Here is a 14,274-nt window from a genome sequence, read left to right as displayed (position 1 = left end):
CCATGTGTGTACATAAGCAAGCCTGTGTGTGTTGGCACACATGTGTGAGCGTGTGCCTGAGGATATGAAGCACACAAAAGGATCCCAAAGGGTCTTCTGTCACCAGGAGACATGGATGAGGACCGAGGGGGAGGGGGAAGATCAAGCTGACCGGAGACTGTAGGAAAATGCCTAAGGAAGGAAGAGATGGGAAAGGAGACCTTGGAGAAAAGGAGAGCTACGCCCTCCAAAAGGAGAGTCGGGAGCTCCAAGGCTGGAAGGTCAAGGTCCCAGGAGTGGGGACGGGGCCCCTGAGCCGACTGCCGGCTCCTCGCTGCCTCCAGCCTTGATCAGGGCCACACCTGCGAAGGCAGGTGCTAGGCTCACCCGGGGGGAACGGCTGCTCACCTCTGGGACAGCCCCCCCATTTTTCCCCATCTCCTGGGGTGGCAGGGCCCTCCCTCGGTAGGGGGGACAACGGCCACGGCACTCTGCACCCCGCCTCCTCTCGGGTTACCTGGGCGGCGGGCTCCGGCAGTGGCGGCTGTCTGCTGTCAGCACCTTCGTCCCCGGGGGGCTCCGGCTCAGGCCCCCGCGCTGCCGCCCTCCCAGGCCCCGACTCTGGGCCGTGGCGGCGGCCGAGGCAGCGGAAACCTTAGAGGGCCCGGCTGTGGAAGCAGGGGCCCCTCATTACTGTTTCATAAGCCGGGGCCCAGCCAAGAACAATGCAGGACATGAAACCGCAGGAACCCGATCCTCACGGCTCACCTGAGAGTGGGGGCGGGTGAGGGGCCTGGGCACGGGCTCCCTGGGGACCCTGGAGCCCAGAACCAGGGCAGAGGCCACAGCCGGGCTGCAGCCCCAGGGTAGGCACAGAGTCTCCGGGTTCCAGGGAGGCCACCCCTCGGGGACCTGGGCAGTGCCAAGGAGTGGGCTGGAGTGTCTGCTGAGCCAAACTGAGCCAGAGAACGCCCGGCTGGGTTCAGTTTCACCCCCTGCCCCAGAGCCAGATTCTGATCAGCGCCCGGTGGCGGGAGGTGTCAGAACTGCAGCCCAGCCTGGCGCCTTGGCTGCCCTGGGGACCTTGCCACGTGAATGAACAGGGAGCGGCTCTCGGGGAATCGTCAAGGGGTCCCAGCCCAGCTGGGGCCACCGGGACCCCCAATTTGTCATGGTGCCTGCTCCCTGCTTTTACCTCCAGCCCCATCACTACCCCTCACCCACACAAGTAGGCCCAGCAGCTAGTCCCCAGCTCTGATTTCCTGTCTGGCGGGTCAGCACAGGCTCTGGCCTCAGACAAACATCAGGCCCAATCCTGGCGCCTCCACTTCCCAGCTGAGTGACCTTGGCCTAGTGACTTCCCTCTCTGAGCCTGGTTTGCTCACCTATAAAGTGGAGGTAATTAATGGTCCCACCTCCTAGGGGCGTTACGATAATTAAATCAGTTAATATGTGTAAAAGGCTTATAACATTGCCTGGGCTGTACATATTAAATATCATAAACAATGTAAAAACATTCAATGGAATTTTATCAGCGTTAAATCAATGATGTGTTAAATACACTTAAGACTAGATGCATTGAAAAGGAATGTGTGGAGTCTGACATACAGCAAGACCCTCCCACTTAGCCCCTCATCACTCCATCCAGAACCTGGCCATGACCTGGTCAAGACTGTGATTTCCAGGGATAAGCCCTCCCGCACCTCTCAGCCTGGGAGACAGCTGAGAGCAGAGCAGAGATGCATCCAGAACCTAGGAGCCTAGGGGAGCTGAAGTAAGCTTCTGGGAAAGGGTTGCTCTGGAGCCTGGGGCCATTTCTGCATTTCCTTTAAAAAAAAAAAAAAAAACTTCCCTGTTTTATTTTGATGTATCTAATTTTGGCCATGCCCCATGGCATATGGGATCTTTAGTTCCCCACCAGGGATCAGACCCCATGCCTCCAGCCTTGGAAGCTCAGTGTCTTAACCACTGGACTTTCAGGGGAGTCCCTGCATTTTCTAACATAGGTGAAGACGTCAGAACTGGCTCTAACCCCAAGTGAGACATTTATCAGGCCCCTCAGGGATGAGTTTGCTCCGCAGTGTAATTAAGGATCCAGCTGGGAAATGCACAGCTCCATCCATGCCGGGGGGTGCTTTTTTAACACACAGATTTTGTGACTCTACATGTTTGAACCTGTTCATCTGTGAGCAGGGCTTTCATCAGTGCTAGATACTGATGACTTGAAAGCCTCTATCTTCTGCTGAGTCTGGCTCCTGAGCTCGTTATAGTAAGTAAACCCCCCTCATCCTCACTGTGTCCCCCAGGCACCTCTCACTCACCACCCCAAACAACTCCAAACAAGCTTCTTATCCCAGGAACCCTGCCCCAGGAAAAAACTTAGCAGTCAGCCATGTTCTGGCCCCTCATGTTACTCAGTGACCAAATCCTTTCCATTCCCCTATTGAGTTAGTTTTGAAATGTGTCCATTTGTCTCCATCCCCAAATCTCAGCATCTCTGATGTAATTGCACCTTTTCCTCTTTGGTCACCTGGTTCACTCACACTCTGCTGTCCACTCACTGTCCTGCAGTCAGAGTGACTTTTGAGAAAGCAAATCTGATCACATTGCTCCCGTGTTTAAAATCTTTAGTGGTTCCCCATGCCTCTCAGGGAAAAGTCTAACGTCCCCACAAGGCTGGTGAGACCTAGCTCCCCACCCCATTCGCCAACCTTGGCTTCTCTCCCTTCTCAAGTGTGCCTCCTACTTTATGCCTCAGGGCCTTTGCACATACTGTTTCCCTCCTCTTCCCCCAACTTCACTGGCCATGCCCTCATAGTCCTCACCAGGCAGCTAAAATATCATTTACTTGGAGTAACATTCCCCAGTACCCTACCATTTACCCTCATGCCACTTGCTGTTCCTTTACAACATTCATCACAACCATCATAAACTATTTGCCTGATTACTTTGTCTCCATTTCTCTTGCTTGACTACAAACCTCATGAACCAGAAACTCTGTCTGTTCTATTTAGCACTGTTTCCCCAAATCTAGCAAAATGCCTGACACATTTTAAGCACCTCTTCAGGACTTCCCTGGCAGTACAGTGGTTAAGAATCCATGCTTTCACTGCAGAAGGCAAGGGTTTGATTTCTGGTCAGGGAACTAAGATCCTGCATGCCATGTGGTACATCCATAAAATTAAAAAAGAAAAAGAAAAAAAGCACCTCTTCAATACATGTGAACACACGAGGTGGCCCAAGGTCTCATCTGGGAAGGGGTGGGACTGAGACTAGCACTCAGACATGTCTGAACCCAGGTTCCTTCTCCTGTTCCAAGTTTGCCATCCCCCCACCCACTGGGAAAAGGTCATCTGCAGGGGAGACAGACTCACAGGGCTTTCAAGCATCTGCTTCCTGAACTTGAGGGTGAGGGCTGGGGGGCTATTTTTGGCAGTATCAGGACAGGTAGAAAAGAATCCCCCAGGTTTATTTTTCTGGTTGGGAAAATGGAAGAAAGGAAACTAGTGTGTATTGAATTAGCCACATGTGACTTGGGCTGCGCAGGGCTGGATGCCCTGAGGGAAAGGATTTGTTGCCCCACTTTACCCATCAGGAGAGTGAAGCCAGAGAGGTCAATGACTCATGGTCACACAGCAGGTGAATGGCAAACTAGGACTGGAACTCCGGTCTGCCCGGCTCCAACGCTGAATAGCAACTCCCTTATATGACCACTTCTCAGAGCCTAACGCTTGCATGGAGACGGCCACCAGGCTCAAGAAGGGCACTGGGAATGGCAGAGTCATTAGGAGGTCAGCGTCAAGCACTCTTGAAGAGTCACGGTCCCATGCTTCTTATAGCCCCAGGTTTACACAGACCAGGGCTGAGCCTAAAACGTCATCCATCACAAAGTGAGAAAATGCCTCCCCTTTCACTCTTCCAGTACCTTCAAGGAGAAAGTCCCCAGTGGGTATGGGGTATCTATAATGCCTAACACCTACCAATCTCCCTTTTTAACAGATAGACAGCAGGACCCAGGCTCAGAATCCCTTTTATAAAAAAACTTTTGGTCACCCTACTTGGCATGTGGGATCTTAGTTCCCCGACCAGAGATCAAACCAGCATCCTCTGGAGTGGAAGTACAGAGTCTTAACCACAAGACTGCTGGGGAAGTCCCGAGTTCAGAGCCTTTAGCCTATGACAATACTTCCTGCTTAGAATTTAATGACATTTCTGACTTTCTTTTTCCTTTTCCTTTATTTCGTTTTAACCTTCTATATGAAGGACATGATCCTAGTTTTCTATTTGTGGTGGTGATGTAAATTTTGCACGGATTTAAAGAATAATACAGCAAGTAATGACCTTCCCAGGTAGCGTTAGTGGTAAAGAACACGCCTGCCAATGCAGGAGACATAAAAGATGCAGACTCGATTCCTGGGTCAGGAAGATCCCCTAGAAGAGAGCGTGGCAACCCACTCCAGTATTCTTGCCTGGAAAATCCCATGGACACAGGAGCCTGGCGAGCTACAGTCCCCAGAGTCACAAAGAGTCAGACACAACTGAAGCAACAACACAGCAAGAAATAGGTTACATGAGGCTTGGCAAAAAATGATAAGAGCAGGAGGAGAATGACTGGCATTTGGGAAACATTAACATGGTTCTACCGCCTCACTGTACAGACTGGGAAAACTGAGGTTGTGACCACAAGGAAGGTCAGTGTCTGGGTTCAGCTGCAAGTTAGTGGCCCAGCCAAGCACCCACATCATAGACTCCCTTGTCCCAAACCACCCCAACCATTCTGGGAAGCCTACCCACCTGGTGCCTTGCTCTGTGGGCCTCCTCAGGGTGGCAGCAATCTTGACAGAAGCTCTGGGCCAGCACATCAGCTTCAAAGTGTTCGCAGGGGGCATTGCCAGCCACCCCCTCCATATCAGTTGAGTCAGGCCAAGGCAGCTCCTTCAGTCTGATGGTGGGGCCTGGGAAGAATGGCAGGGGGAGGCAAAGACCAGCTGACCTGAACTCCAGCCCCGGTTTAATCCCAGACAGCCAAGGACCAAGGAAATGAGGTTATGCATCAGTTCTTTCATCTGTTTATTCACTCAACAAACACTCATTAAGCGCCTCCTAAGCACCAGGCACTCTGCCAAGCATTTGACATGCGATTTCTACGCATTACTGCAGTGTTGCTCCAAGTGTATTTTGAGGACCCTGCATTAGACTCAGCTGAGCTGCTTATAAGATGCATATTCCCAGTTCCTTCCCTGATCCACCTATTCAGAATCTCTGGAGATAAGGCACTCACACAAGGCATTTATACAATGCATTTTATACAAATCTCCTAGGTGATTCCAAAGCACCCCAAAGTTTCAGTGCCCTTGCCTTACAGTTAACATGCATTGTAGATAAAATGAATGCCAATTTCAGATGAGGCAGCTAAGTCTCACAGAGATTCCATAACTCACTTAAAGTCCCAGTGGCTGAACTGGATTCAAACCCAGGCTGTGTGTGTCCCTGCACTCTCAGAGGTGGGCATGAGGGACACTGGATCACACTGTGCACTCACACAGATCCCCTGGGAAACCCTGGGAAGAGAGGCAAGTGGCCAGCCAGGTATTTTCAGAGTTAAGGACAAAATCATGGATGAAAGTGAACAACATAAGGTCACACAGCAAGTCTGGCAGAGCTCAGCCAAAGAGAAACCCTGGAGTTGTGAGGAGCACCGGGCTTTCCCGGTTGGGCTCCACTGAGGGCTCCAACCCCATGCCCTGGGGGGGCCAGGGGAGCCCCACTAAGCAGAGTGTGACTTGAAGATGCTCTTCTCACCCCCATCAAAGGGGGTGGAGTGAGAGTAATCCATGTCCCCAAGCACACATGCACAGAACCGTGCCCCCAGGTCAGCAGCTCATACCTGTCAAGTTTCCTCCAAAGTGTCCCAGGGAATCTGGCCTTAGTTGCCAATCTCAGCGGAGACCTGGGGGATTTCACATCCTCCCCTGGGGCAACCAGGGAGAAGATTCCTGGCTCCTTGACCATCAGACTTGGGGAAGTAGACAGGCACTGAGGGGGCTAGGGAGCACCCACTGGCCCTTCGGTAGCCCCGGGGTCTCTAATCCACCCAGGGCCGTGATCTCTCCTTGTCCTTCCCTGCTCCCAGTGGTGGGGGGTGGGGGGGACGCATCGGTCGTGCCCAGTCTGGGCGGTTCCTTCCTGATCCCGCCACATAAAGGAGCCTCAGACGAGAACGCTGCTAATTTCCCTGCGGGCGAGTGTGGGGTGCTCTACTACACGTGCCCTTCACCGATCCTGCTTCCTCCTCCCACACCCAACCAATTAAGAACCCTTCTCTAAAATGCACTTTAGGTGTGGATACAATGAGAAACCTTCGGCGGACATGCATGCCCCACCCGGAGAATGGATCCCTGGACCTCTCTCCATCCAGCTAGTCAGATAGTCCCTCCCCGTGTCCCTCACTCCTCTACCTTTCCTCACTAGCCTCCCCTCCCTTCCGGTACTAACCTCGGCTCGGGTTTCCACACACAGTGGGTGCCGGGGTGGGGTGCCAAGGGTCACAGCCTCTCTATTTTAACAATGAATCAGAACGTTGCCCGGGAGGTGGGCGAAGACCACGCCTCTGCCGCTCTCTCATAGGTTCTCCCTAGGTGCTTTATTTGCATTAATGGTGTGGGATTGGACAACCCGAGGACAAGGGGCGGGGCGGGGGCGGGGCGAAGGCGGGCGGAGCCCAGATATCTCCGAGTGCCGGACCCGCTGCACGTTTCGCCTGAGCAGCCGCGTCAGGATTCCCAGGGGGCTCTCGAGGCGTCTGGCACTGGCGCGTCTGGATCTTTCTAATCTCTTTCCCTTCATTCCCGCCGCAGTTCTCTAGTCTGGCTTTAGCCCATACCTTGGGCTAGAGACTTAATCTCTCTGTGCCTCAATTTTCTAACCTATAAAATGGAAGTAGTAACTGTTGAGGACGAAATGAAAAGCCCAGGAGTTTTCAACTATTTGCACATTCATTTGCACACTTCCACTGATGTGGAGCTCACTCATAAAATGCCCAGCTCCTCCTTTTTAAAAAATACGCCTTCTTTTTTAAGCTGACACTCTGCACTGTGTGCCAGCTCCTATTCCAAAATCTTTACATCTGTGAGGATGTAGTAACCTGAAGAATTCAGTACCAAGATCCTCATTTCACAGCAACTAGGATCAGAGAAACTAACTAACTCATCAGCGTCACCCAGCTAGTAAGTGGCAGAGCCAAGACTAAAATCCTGGTGTGTCTGGACTCTACTGGTCACTACAGAGCATCTTAAGTCACTAATTCTTTCAGATACTTACAGGTACCTGGCACATGCCAGGCCTGTGCTGGGCACCAAGGAAATGGTAACGTGAACAAAGTGTGGCTCCTTCTGAAAGGGCACACCCACTGACTAGTGGGAGAGACGGACCTCTGAATAGGTCATCCTGGTTCAGGACGGAGTGGGTGAAAGCACATCTCATAACAAGGATAAAGTTCTGCTCAGCCCCAATTACTGTAAGCAAAACGGAGTAGTCGGCCTTTAGCACTTCTTGGCTGTGTAACCTTGAGACAGTTACTTGACCTCTCTGAGCTGAGGCTGAGGTGGGTGCTTGGTTTGAGTTTGAAGCTCAGGTATGGCCCTCTACCCACCATCAAGCAGTAAAATCAGGAGCCAACTTCAGGGTGGCACTATTGACACTTCAATTCGTTCAATACTTACGGAGCCCCTGGGTTGTCAGTTGTATATGCTGAGGACTCATCAGTGCACAAAAGAGCAAATCTGTTTTTAGGGCACTTACATTCTAGTGGAGACAAACAGATCTCAAACAAGATAAATAAGCAATATATGGCGTATAGTGGCTGGTGGTAGTGCTAAGGAGAAAAATGAAGCTGGGGTGGGGGTGGCGTTGGAAGTGGATGGTGTGAGGACGGAGTCACTTTTTTTGGGGGGGAAGGACTTTTATTTTTATCCTTTTTTTTTTAACTGGAGAATAATTGCTTTATAGTGTATGGTTTCTGCTGTACATCAACATGAATCAGCCACAGATATACACATCTCCTCCCTCTTGAACTTCTTTAGCACCCAGGGCATCACTTCCTAGATAAGGTGGTCGTGGAAGGCCTCTCTGAGACGGTGACCTTTTAGCTAAGACCTGGAGAAGACAAGGCCGAGTGAACCTGCAGGTCCCAGGGAAGAGTGTTTCAGGCTGAGGGGACAGAAGCAGTGAGGCTGGAGTGAAAAGAATAAGGGGGTGAGGGGGAAAATCAGTGGGCAGGGTTGGTGGGCTGTTCTGAGTGCTCTCTGTATCTCTGGAGCCTGCCTGGTTGTACTTCTCCAAGGCAGGGGAAACCATGGAGGGTTGGGCAGCAGTCAGGGTCCTGAAGGAGAGACGGTTGGAAGGAGGCAGGAGGAGGGGGCTGGGGAGCCAAGGGTGTGTTGGGAGGGGCCAAGGGGGCTGTTGGAGGAAGCCCCCTCCTGTAGGGGACAGTGGTAGTTTCAGTCTTGATATGGGAAAGCCAGCTACAGCCCCATTATATAGACAGAAAACTAAGACTCAGTTCGTCGATGACAGTGCCTGGTCTAAAAACATATTCTGAGTTCTGTGGGGTGGCTCAGGGCATAATGGTGGCAGCCAGGCGGCATCACCTCTTGTCATCATGTCGCAGTCTCCCATTCCTCTTTCAGATCCCTAAAGAGTCTGTGCCTGCTCGCCTCCACCCCTCTGCTCACACCATTCACCTGGGCCCAGATAACCTCTTCAGAGATCGGGGGAAGCAGAACAATAAGTAACAGTTCTAATCCCCTCTGTCCCTCTGAGCCTCAGTTTCCTCATTGTTCAAGCAGGAATGATCTTCCCAGGTCTCCCGGCTCACCAGCCTGTTGGAGAATCACGTGGTCTGGGCAGGCAAGATAGAGATGAAGGAGGCTGTGACCCAACTGAGCAGGGGCAGGAAGGCACGAATCTCTGAAGGGGTCATCAGGCCAGGCTCCAGCCTAAGGCTATCCTGGGAAGTAAGTGGTGATCCAAACCCACCAGGCTCGTTTTTACTGGAGAAGCTGAAAATCTGAACATTAAGATGAAACTTCAAATTTTTAAAATATGGCTAAGTCAAATTGCTTTTAAACACTGTGTGAATCACCAAATGAATCCTCAGGACTTCTCTTTCGTGCAGTGTCTCTGGAATGGTAAATCACAGATTGTCATCCATTGGAGAAGGCACTGGCGACCCACTCCAGTACTCTTGCCTGGAAAATCCCATGGATGGAGGAACCTGGTAGGCTGCAGTCTATGGGGTGGCGAAGAGTCAGACACGATTGAACGACTTCCCTTTCACTTTTCACTTTCATGTATTGGAGAAGGAAATGGCAACCCACTCCAGTTTCTTGCCTGGAGAATCCCAGGGACGGGGGAGCCTGGTGGGCTGTCGTCTGTGGGGTCGCACAGAGTCGGACACGACTGACGTGACTGAGCAGCAGCAGCAGCAATGACTTAGGACTTCCCTGGTGTCTCAGCAGTAAAGATCCCCTGAACAGGTCATCCTGGCTCAGGATGGAGTGGGCAATGCAGGAGACATGGGTTCAATTCCTGGGTTGGGAAGATTCCCTGGAGAAGGATATGGCAACCCACTCCAATATTCTTGCCTGGGAAATCTCATGGACAGAGGAGCATGGTGGGTTATATAGTCCATGGGGTCTCAAACAAGTCGGACACGACCTAACGACTAAACAACAAGAAGTGATTATTTAAATGCCACCCCCTCCAGGAAGCCCTCCCTGGTTACCCCAGACTTGAGGGAGGGCTCCCTCTCCTGGGATCTTGCGCATGACTCCCATTGTTCCTAGGATGTCTTTCACATTGTCAACCTCGTGAGTGGCGCCCCCTGGAGGTAAGATCCTGGATCTCCACTTCCCATTTCTCAGGCCTTCTTCAGCTCCTCTGGCAGTGTTAGTGTATGCGTCTAGGGTGTGACTTACAGGAGGAAGGACCCACAACCTGGGCATACGTATGTTCTGGGGCTTTCCCTGGAGATGTCCATGTGTCCAGCCAGAGACCACCTACAGCTTAAATCCCAGCCCCAACATAGAGACAGCGAATAGTTAGAATTCAGCTAAAGCCATGTCCTGGCACCCATCAGGGTGTGTGGGGGGGTCACCTCAGTGTGCCTCACCTGCAAAATGGGCTCAGTGGAATTGCCTACCCTGTGGGGTTACCCTGAGAACTCAGTGAGTTAAACCAGGTAAAGAGGGACTGGCAAACGGTGAGTACTCAGTAAATGTTATTATTTCTCCTCCAGTCTCTTCCTTTTCATTCCCATGTTGAGTTCAGTGAATGTAAGTCCCTGGAGGGCAGGGTCCACTCTGTTTTGCTCAGTGCTAAGCCCCTAATACTGCTTTACTAAGCACTTCCCTACTGGTACTTAGTAAATACTTGGTTTGAGAGTGAGTGGTGAGTAAGAGGTCTGCCCACCTTTCCTTTGATTTTTTTTTTTTTGCCATACTGCACAGCTTGTGGGATCCTAGTTCCCCAACCAGAATTGAACCCTTCAGGGAAACAGATAGCCGTAAGCACTGGACCACCAGGGAATTTCCTCTCCCCTGGATTATTGCTGGAAGGTCTTGGAGCTTCCAGTCTCCCTTGCACCCCTGGTGTTCCCTGACCCTGCCATCAGGGAGATTTCTCTCAAATGAATCCCTGACTTTGACTCTGTCCAGGCTAAACCCCTTCCCCCACTCACAGGCTCCCGCTGCCCACAGATAAGGGTCCAGATCCTTAGTTCAGCATCTGAGACCCTTAAGGGTCTGGTCCCTTCAGGCCTCTGCAGATTTCTCCTCTCCTCTGACCACCCTCCCCAACCTCTGCTCTCCAAGGGTTCTCTCCCTGCCCGCCCATCCCCTCTCCCATCCACCTGGCCAAGCCATCTTTCAAGACTCATGTCAGTGTCACCTCTTCACTGTTCTGTGCCCCACCCTCGGGCCTATATATTGAACCCTGACCTCCAGGGTGAATTCCATGTGTCTGTCTCCCCCATGAGATGTGAGGGTCATGTCTTATTAGTTGTAACCAGGGTAACTTTTGATGTAACTTAATCTGAGGGACTTCCCTGGTGGCTCAGACGGTAAAGCATCTGTCTACAATGCGAGAGATCCAGGTTCGAGCCCTGGGTTGGGAAGATCCCCTGGAGAAGGAAATGGCAATCCACTCCAGTACTATTGTCTGGAAAATCCCATGGACAGAGGAGCTTGGTAGGCTACAGTCTTCACTTTCACTTTCAATATGAGACTCAGTTTTCTCATCTGTCAAATGGAGCTAGTACCTGCTTCACAGTGCTGTTGTGAGTTAATAATGTCACTAGCACATTGGAGGCGCTTGATAAATTTGTTTTCTATCCTCCTTCATCTGATTATTTACCAGTCATGGTGACTAAGAGGGAAGGGAGAGAGCAAAGTTCACTGGACAGGGAAGGTTTCAGCAAAGGCTTGAGGGAGAAGACTGTGGTGATGAGGAGCAAAAACTAGATTTAGAAACTTGCAGACAGGCAAGCATGGCACTAGGGCCAAGAAAATTCTCAAAAAGATTATTTCAAGGAGTATATGAGAACACTGGTGGGGAGGGGGACTGAGTTCAGTGTAATCCAGCCAGAACTGGCTGAAAACCTAGGGGTTCCAGTCCTGTGCCGGGGGTAGACACACAGGAATCACCAACACAAATTTCCCACTCTGCTCAGGGCCTGGCCTGGGGAGAGAGGGAACGCAGTTAGAACATGATCAGTGTTTAAAAGGAAGAAACACAAAGTATACCTGGAGCCCAGATGAAGAAATGACTAATTCCCAGGGGTCAGGGAAGGCTTCCCAGAGGAGGCAACTCAGAGCCAAGGAGAGCGGGACAGGCTGAGGGCAGCCTGTGAACACCTACAGAAAGGGCTTCCGAAGGAGGGAGATGCCTGTTCAGAACAGGACTTTGCTGAGACGGACATGCTCACAAGAGCAGGGCATAAGCACCCCACACTAGGATGGATTGAGAGCCTTCCCTAGAACCATCCTCACAGCCAGAGGGAGGGCAACAGCTCTAGGGAACATCAAGGTCAAGGGGATTTTTTTTTTTCATATTTATTTAGTTGGCTGCACGGGGTCTTGTTTGCAGCATGCAGGACCTAGTTCCCTGACCAGGGATTGAACCTGGGTCCCCTGAATTGGGGTCATAGAGCCTTAGCCACTGGACCTCCAGAGAGGTCCCAGGATCCAGAGGATTTTGGAACAGGAAGCTAAGGGTTCCCTGACATCCGATCCCTTCCCTCCTCAGTTCCAGACCCACAGGGCGGCTCCACCTGGCCTCCTCACCCTAAGCTCCCAGGGAGAATCAGGCTACCCCAAAACTAGATCCTACTACTGAGCTGAGGCCTGGCTCCCGGTAACTATGACCATGGCTTTGTTTTACTAGCACAGGCCTGACCCGTCAGGAAACTTCAGTGTAGTAACAGGAATGGATAAGCCTCTGCTATGGCTTTAGTTCCACGGTCGGATCCCCTCCATACAGCCCTTTACATTTCTGGCTCCTGTGGGAGAATCTCCTGCTTGCACCCCAATACCGATTCCCCCTTCAGCAACACAGTCCCCAATTCTTAGGTGGGTACATGGTTCCCCAGAACAAGCCATGCTCCTCAGCCTTCCTGGCAGCCAGAAGTTCCTTATTTCTCCTGCCCTAAAGCCTTTGCTGCCTGCCTAATAGCAGAAGTATCATGTGTTTCTGAAAGGAGGGACCTTTTATTCCTTCTTCTTTTCTGTAGCTGAGAGGCAGATATGATCGCTGAAGCTCAGGCAGCCATCTTGGACCACGAGGTAGAACCCGTGTGTTGAAAACGGCACAAAACCAAAAGCTAAAAGCCTGCCCTCTCAGCTTCAGGCTCGCTACCTTCCATTTCTGTTAACCTGAGAACTCTAGTTTTATATAAGCCAGTTATTTTTAAATCTTGTTTCACATTGTATGTAGCTAAATCTCATCTTTCCTGATTAAGCTCCTAAAGGCCCCAAACCGCAGGGCCTGATGGATGGACAGCAACAGGAAGAATTCAGGTAGAACATGGAAAGTTCTCCAGAGGGTTTTCACTCCACCATTTTCGATTTCAGAATTGGCAAAGATCACGATTCCTTGGTCTGCTGGATGAAAAAAGGGCATAGGTGGGAGAGAAATGGATGAGAATTTAACACAGGTCAATGTTACAAATGTAGATGGTAAGTTGTGAAAAGACCCTATGGCACTGGGGATGGAGAGCAGGGTCAGGTGTCTGAGCAGCAGCTGCGCACGTGGAAGATGCACCCAGAACGTCAGGAACCGTGGGAAGTGGTTCATGCACGTGGTCTCACTTCAGCCTCTGGGCAGGCCTGTAGGTAGGTGTCTTATGACACCTTACTTGTGGGGTAACAGTTCCAGGGAGGTCAGCAGCGGAGAGCTCACAGAGCGGGCCAGCAGAACTAGGACTCAAACCCCAGCCCGGCCGTGTGTGCAGAGCCCACGGGCTCATCTCCGCTCCTGCTCACGAGGGCCTGTGAGGAGGAGACTCACTGCCCTGGGTCAAGTACCAGAACCATCTAGATGGCCCAGTAACAGACCCCGCCCTCTGCCATGGATGGAGGCAGCCAAGTGAGGCGAGTGGCCCCACCCTAAGTCACATGGGGAGAACAATGGGGAAGGCAGCAGGAAGATCGGGGGGAAGGAGCCAGAGAAGCCAGGTCACAGGGCCTCCTAGCCATAAACCCTGGGCTTCACGTTCCCACGGCCAGCTGCAGCCTTCAGACATGCACAGCCAGCACCAGGTGGTGGTTTAGGGTTTTTTTTTTTTTGGCTCTACTGGGTCATCACTGCTGCATGGGCTTTAGTTGCAGCAAGCAGGCTCGAGAGCAGCGGCTCAGCAGTTGTGGCACACGGGCTTAGCTGCTCTGCGGCATGTGTCATCTTCCCCGACCAGGAATTGAACATTATGTCCCCAGCACTGGCAGGTGGATTCTTTACCCCTGAACCACCAGGGAAGCCCCGGATGGTGGGTTCTGATGGTGATGGGAGAGCGCCTGCCCAATGCAGGGCCAGGACTGTCTCCAGCAGCTCCTCCATGGTGAGTGAAGGGGAAGGCCTGCCCTGCAGACCCGATTCCTGCCCTTTCCTCCAGGAGCCCCCCTGGGTGCAGGGGCGGAACTTGCATTCCCTTCACACACACCACCAATAGCCCACCAGCTTCACAGGGGCCGAGAGCTCACCCTTCACCCCTCTGCAGTCCTAGTGTCAGGGCTGGACACAGCT

At 51.9% G+C, this 14,274-nt stretch overlaps 1 protein-coding gene across 1 annotated transcript in view; it reads right to left on the bottom strand.

The window, feature by feature from the left end:
• The window catches only part of TRIOBP (TRIO and F-actin binding protein), a 57,545-nt gene extending 52,636 nt beyond the window's left edge, over nucleotides 1–4,909 (bottom strand). Inside the window, exon 1 of the mRNA XM_055394941.2 lies at nucleotides 4,774–4,909. Within this exon, the coding sequence (XP_055250916.1) occupies nucleotides 4,774–4,887 (114 nt within the window). The 5' untranslated portion in view covers nucleotides 4,888–4,909. The remainder of the gene's footprint in view (nucleotides 1–4,773) is intronic.
• Between the last annotated feature and the right edge of the window lie 9,365 nt (nucleotides 4,910–14,274).

The sequence above is a fragment of the Moschus berezovskii genome, chromosome 6, assembly GCF_049115385.1.
Source record: "Moschus berezovskii isolate FMDL1 chromosome 6, NW_MosBer_1.0, whole genome shotgun sequence".
NCBI classification, from domain to species: Eukaryota; Metazoa; Chordata; class Mammalia; order Artiodactyla; family Moschidae; genus Moschus; species Moschus berezovskii.
This window is presented reverse-complemented; position numbering and strand designations above follow the sequence as displayed.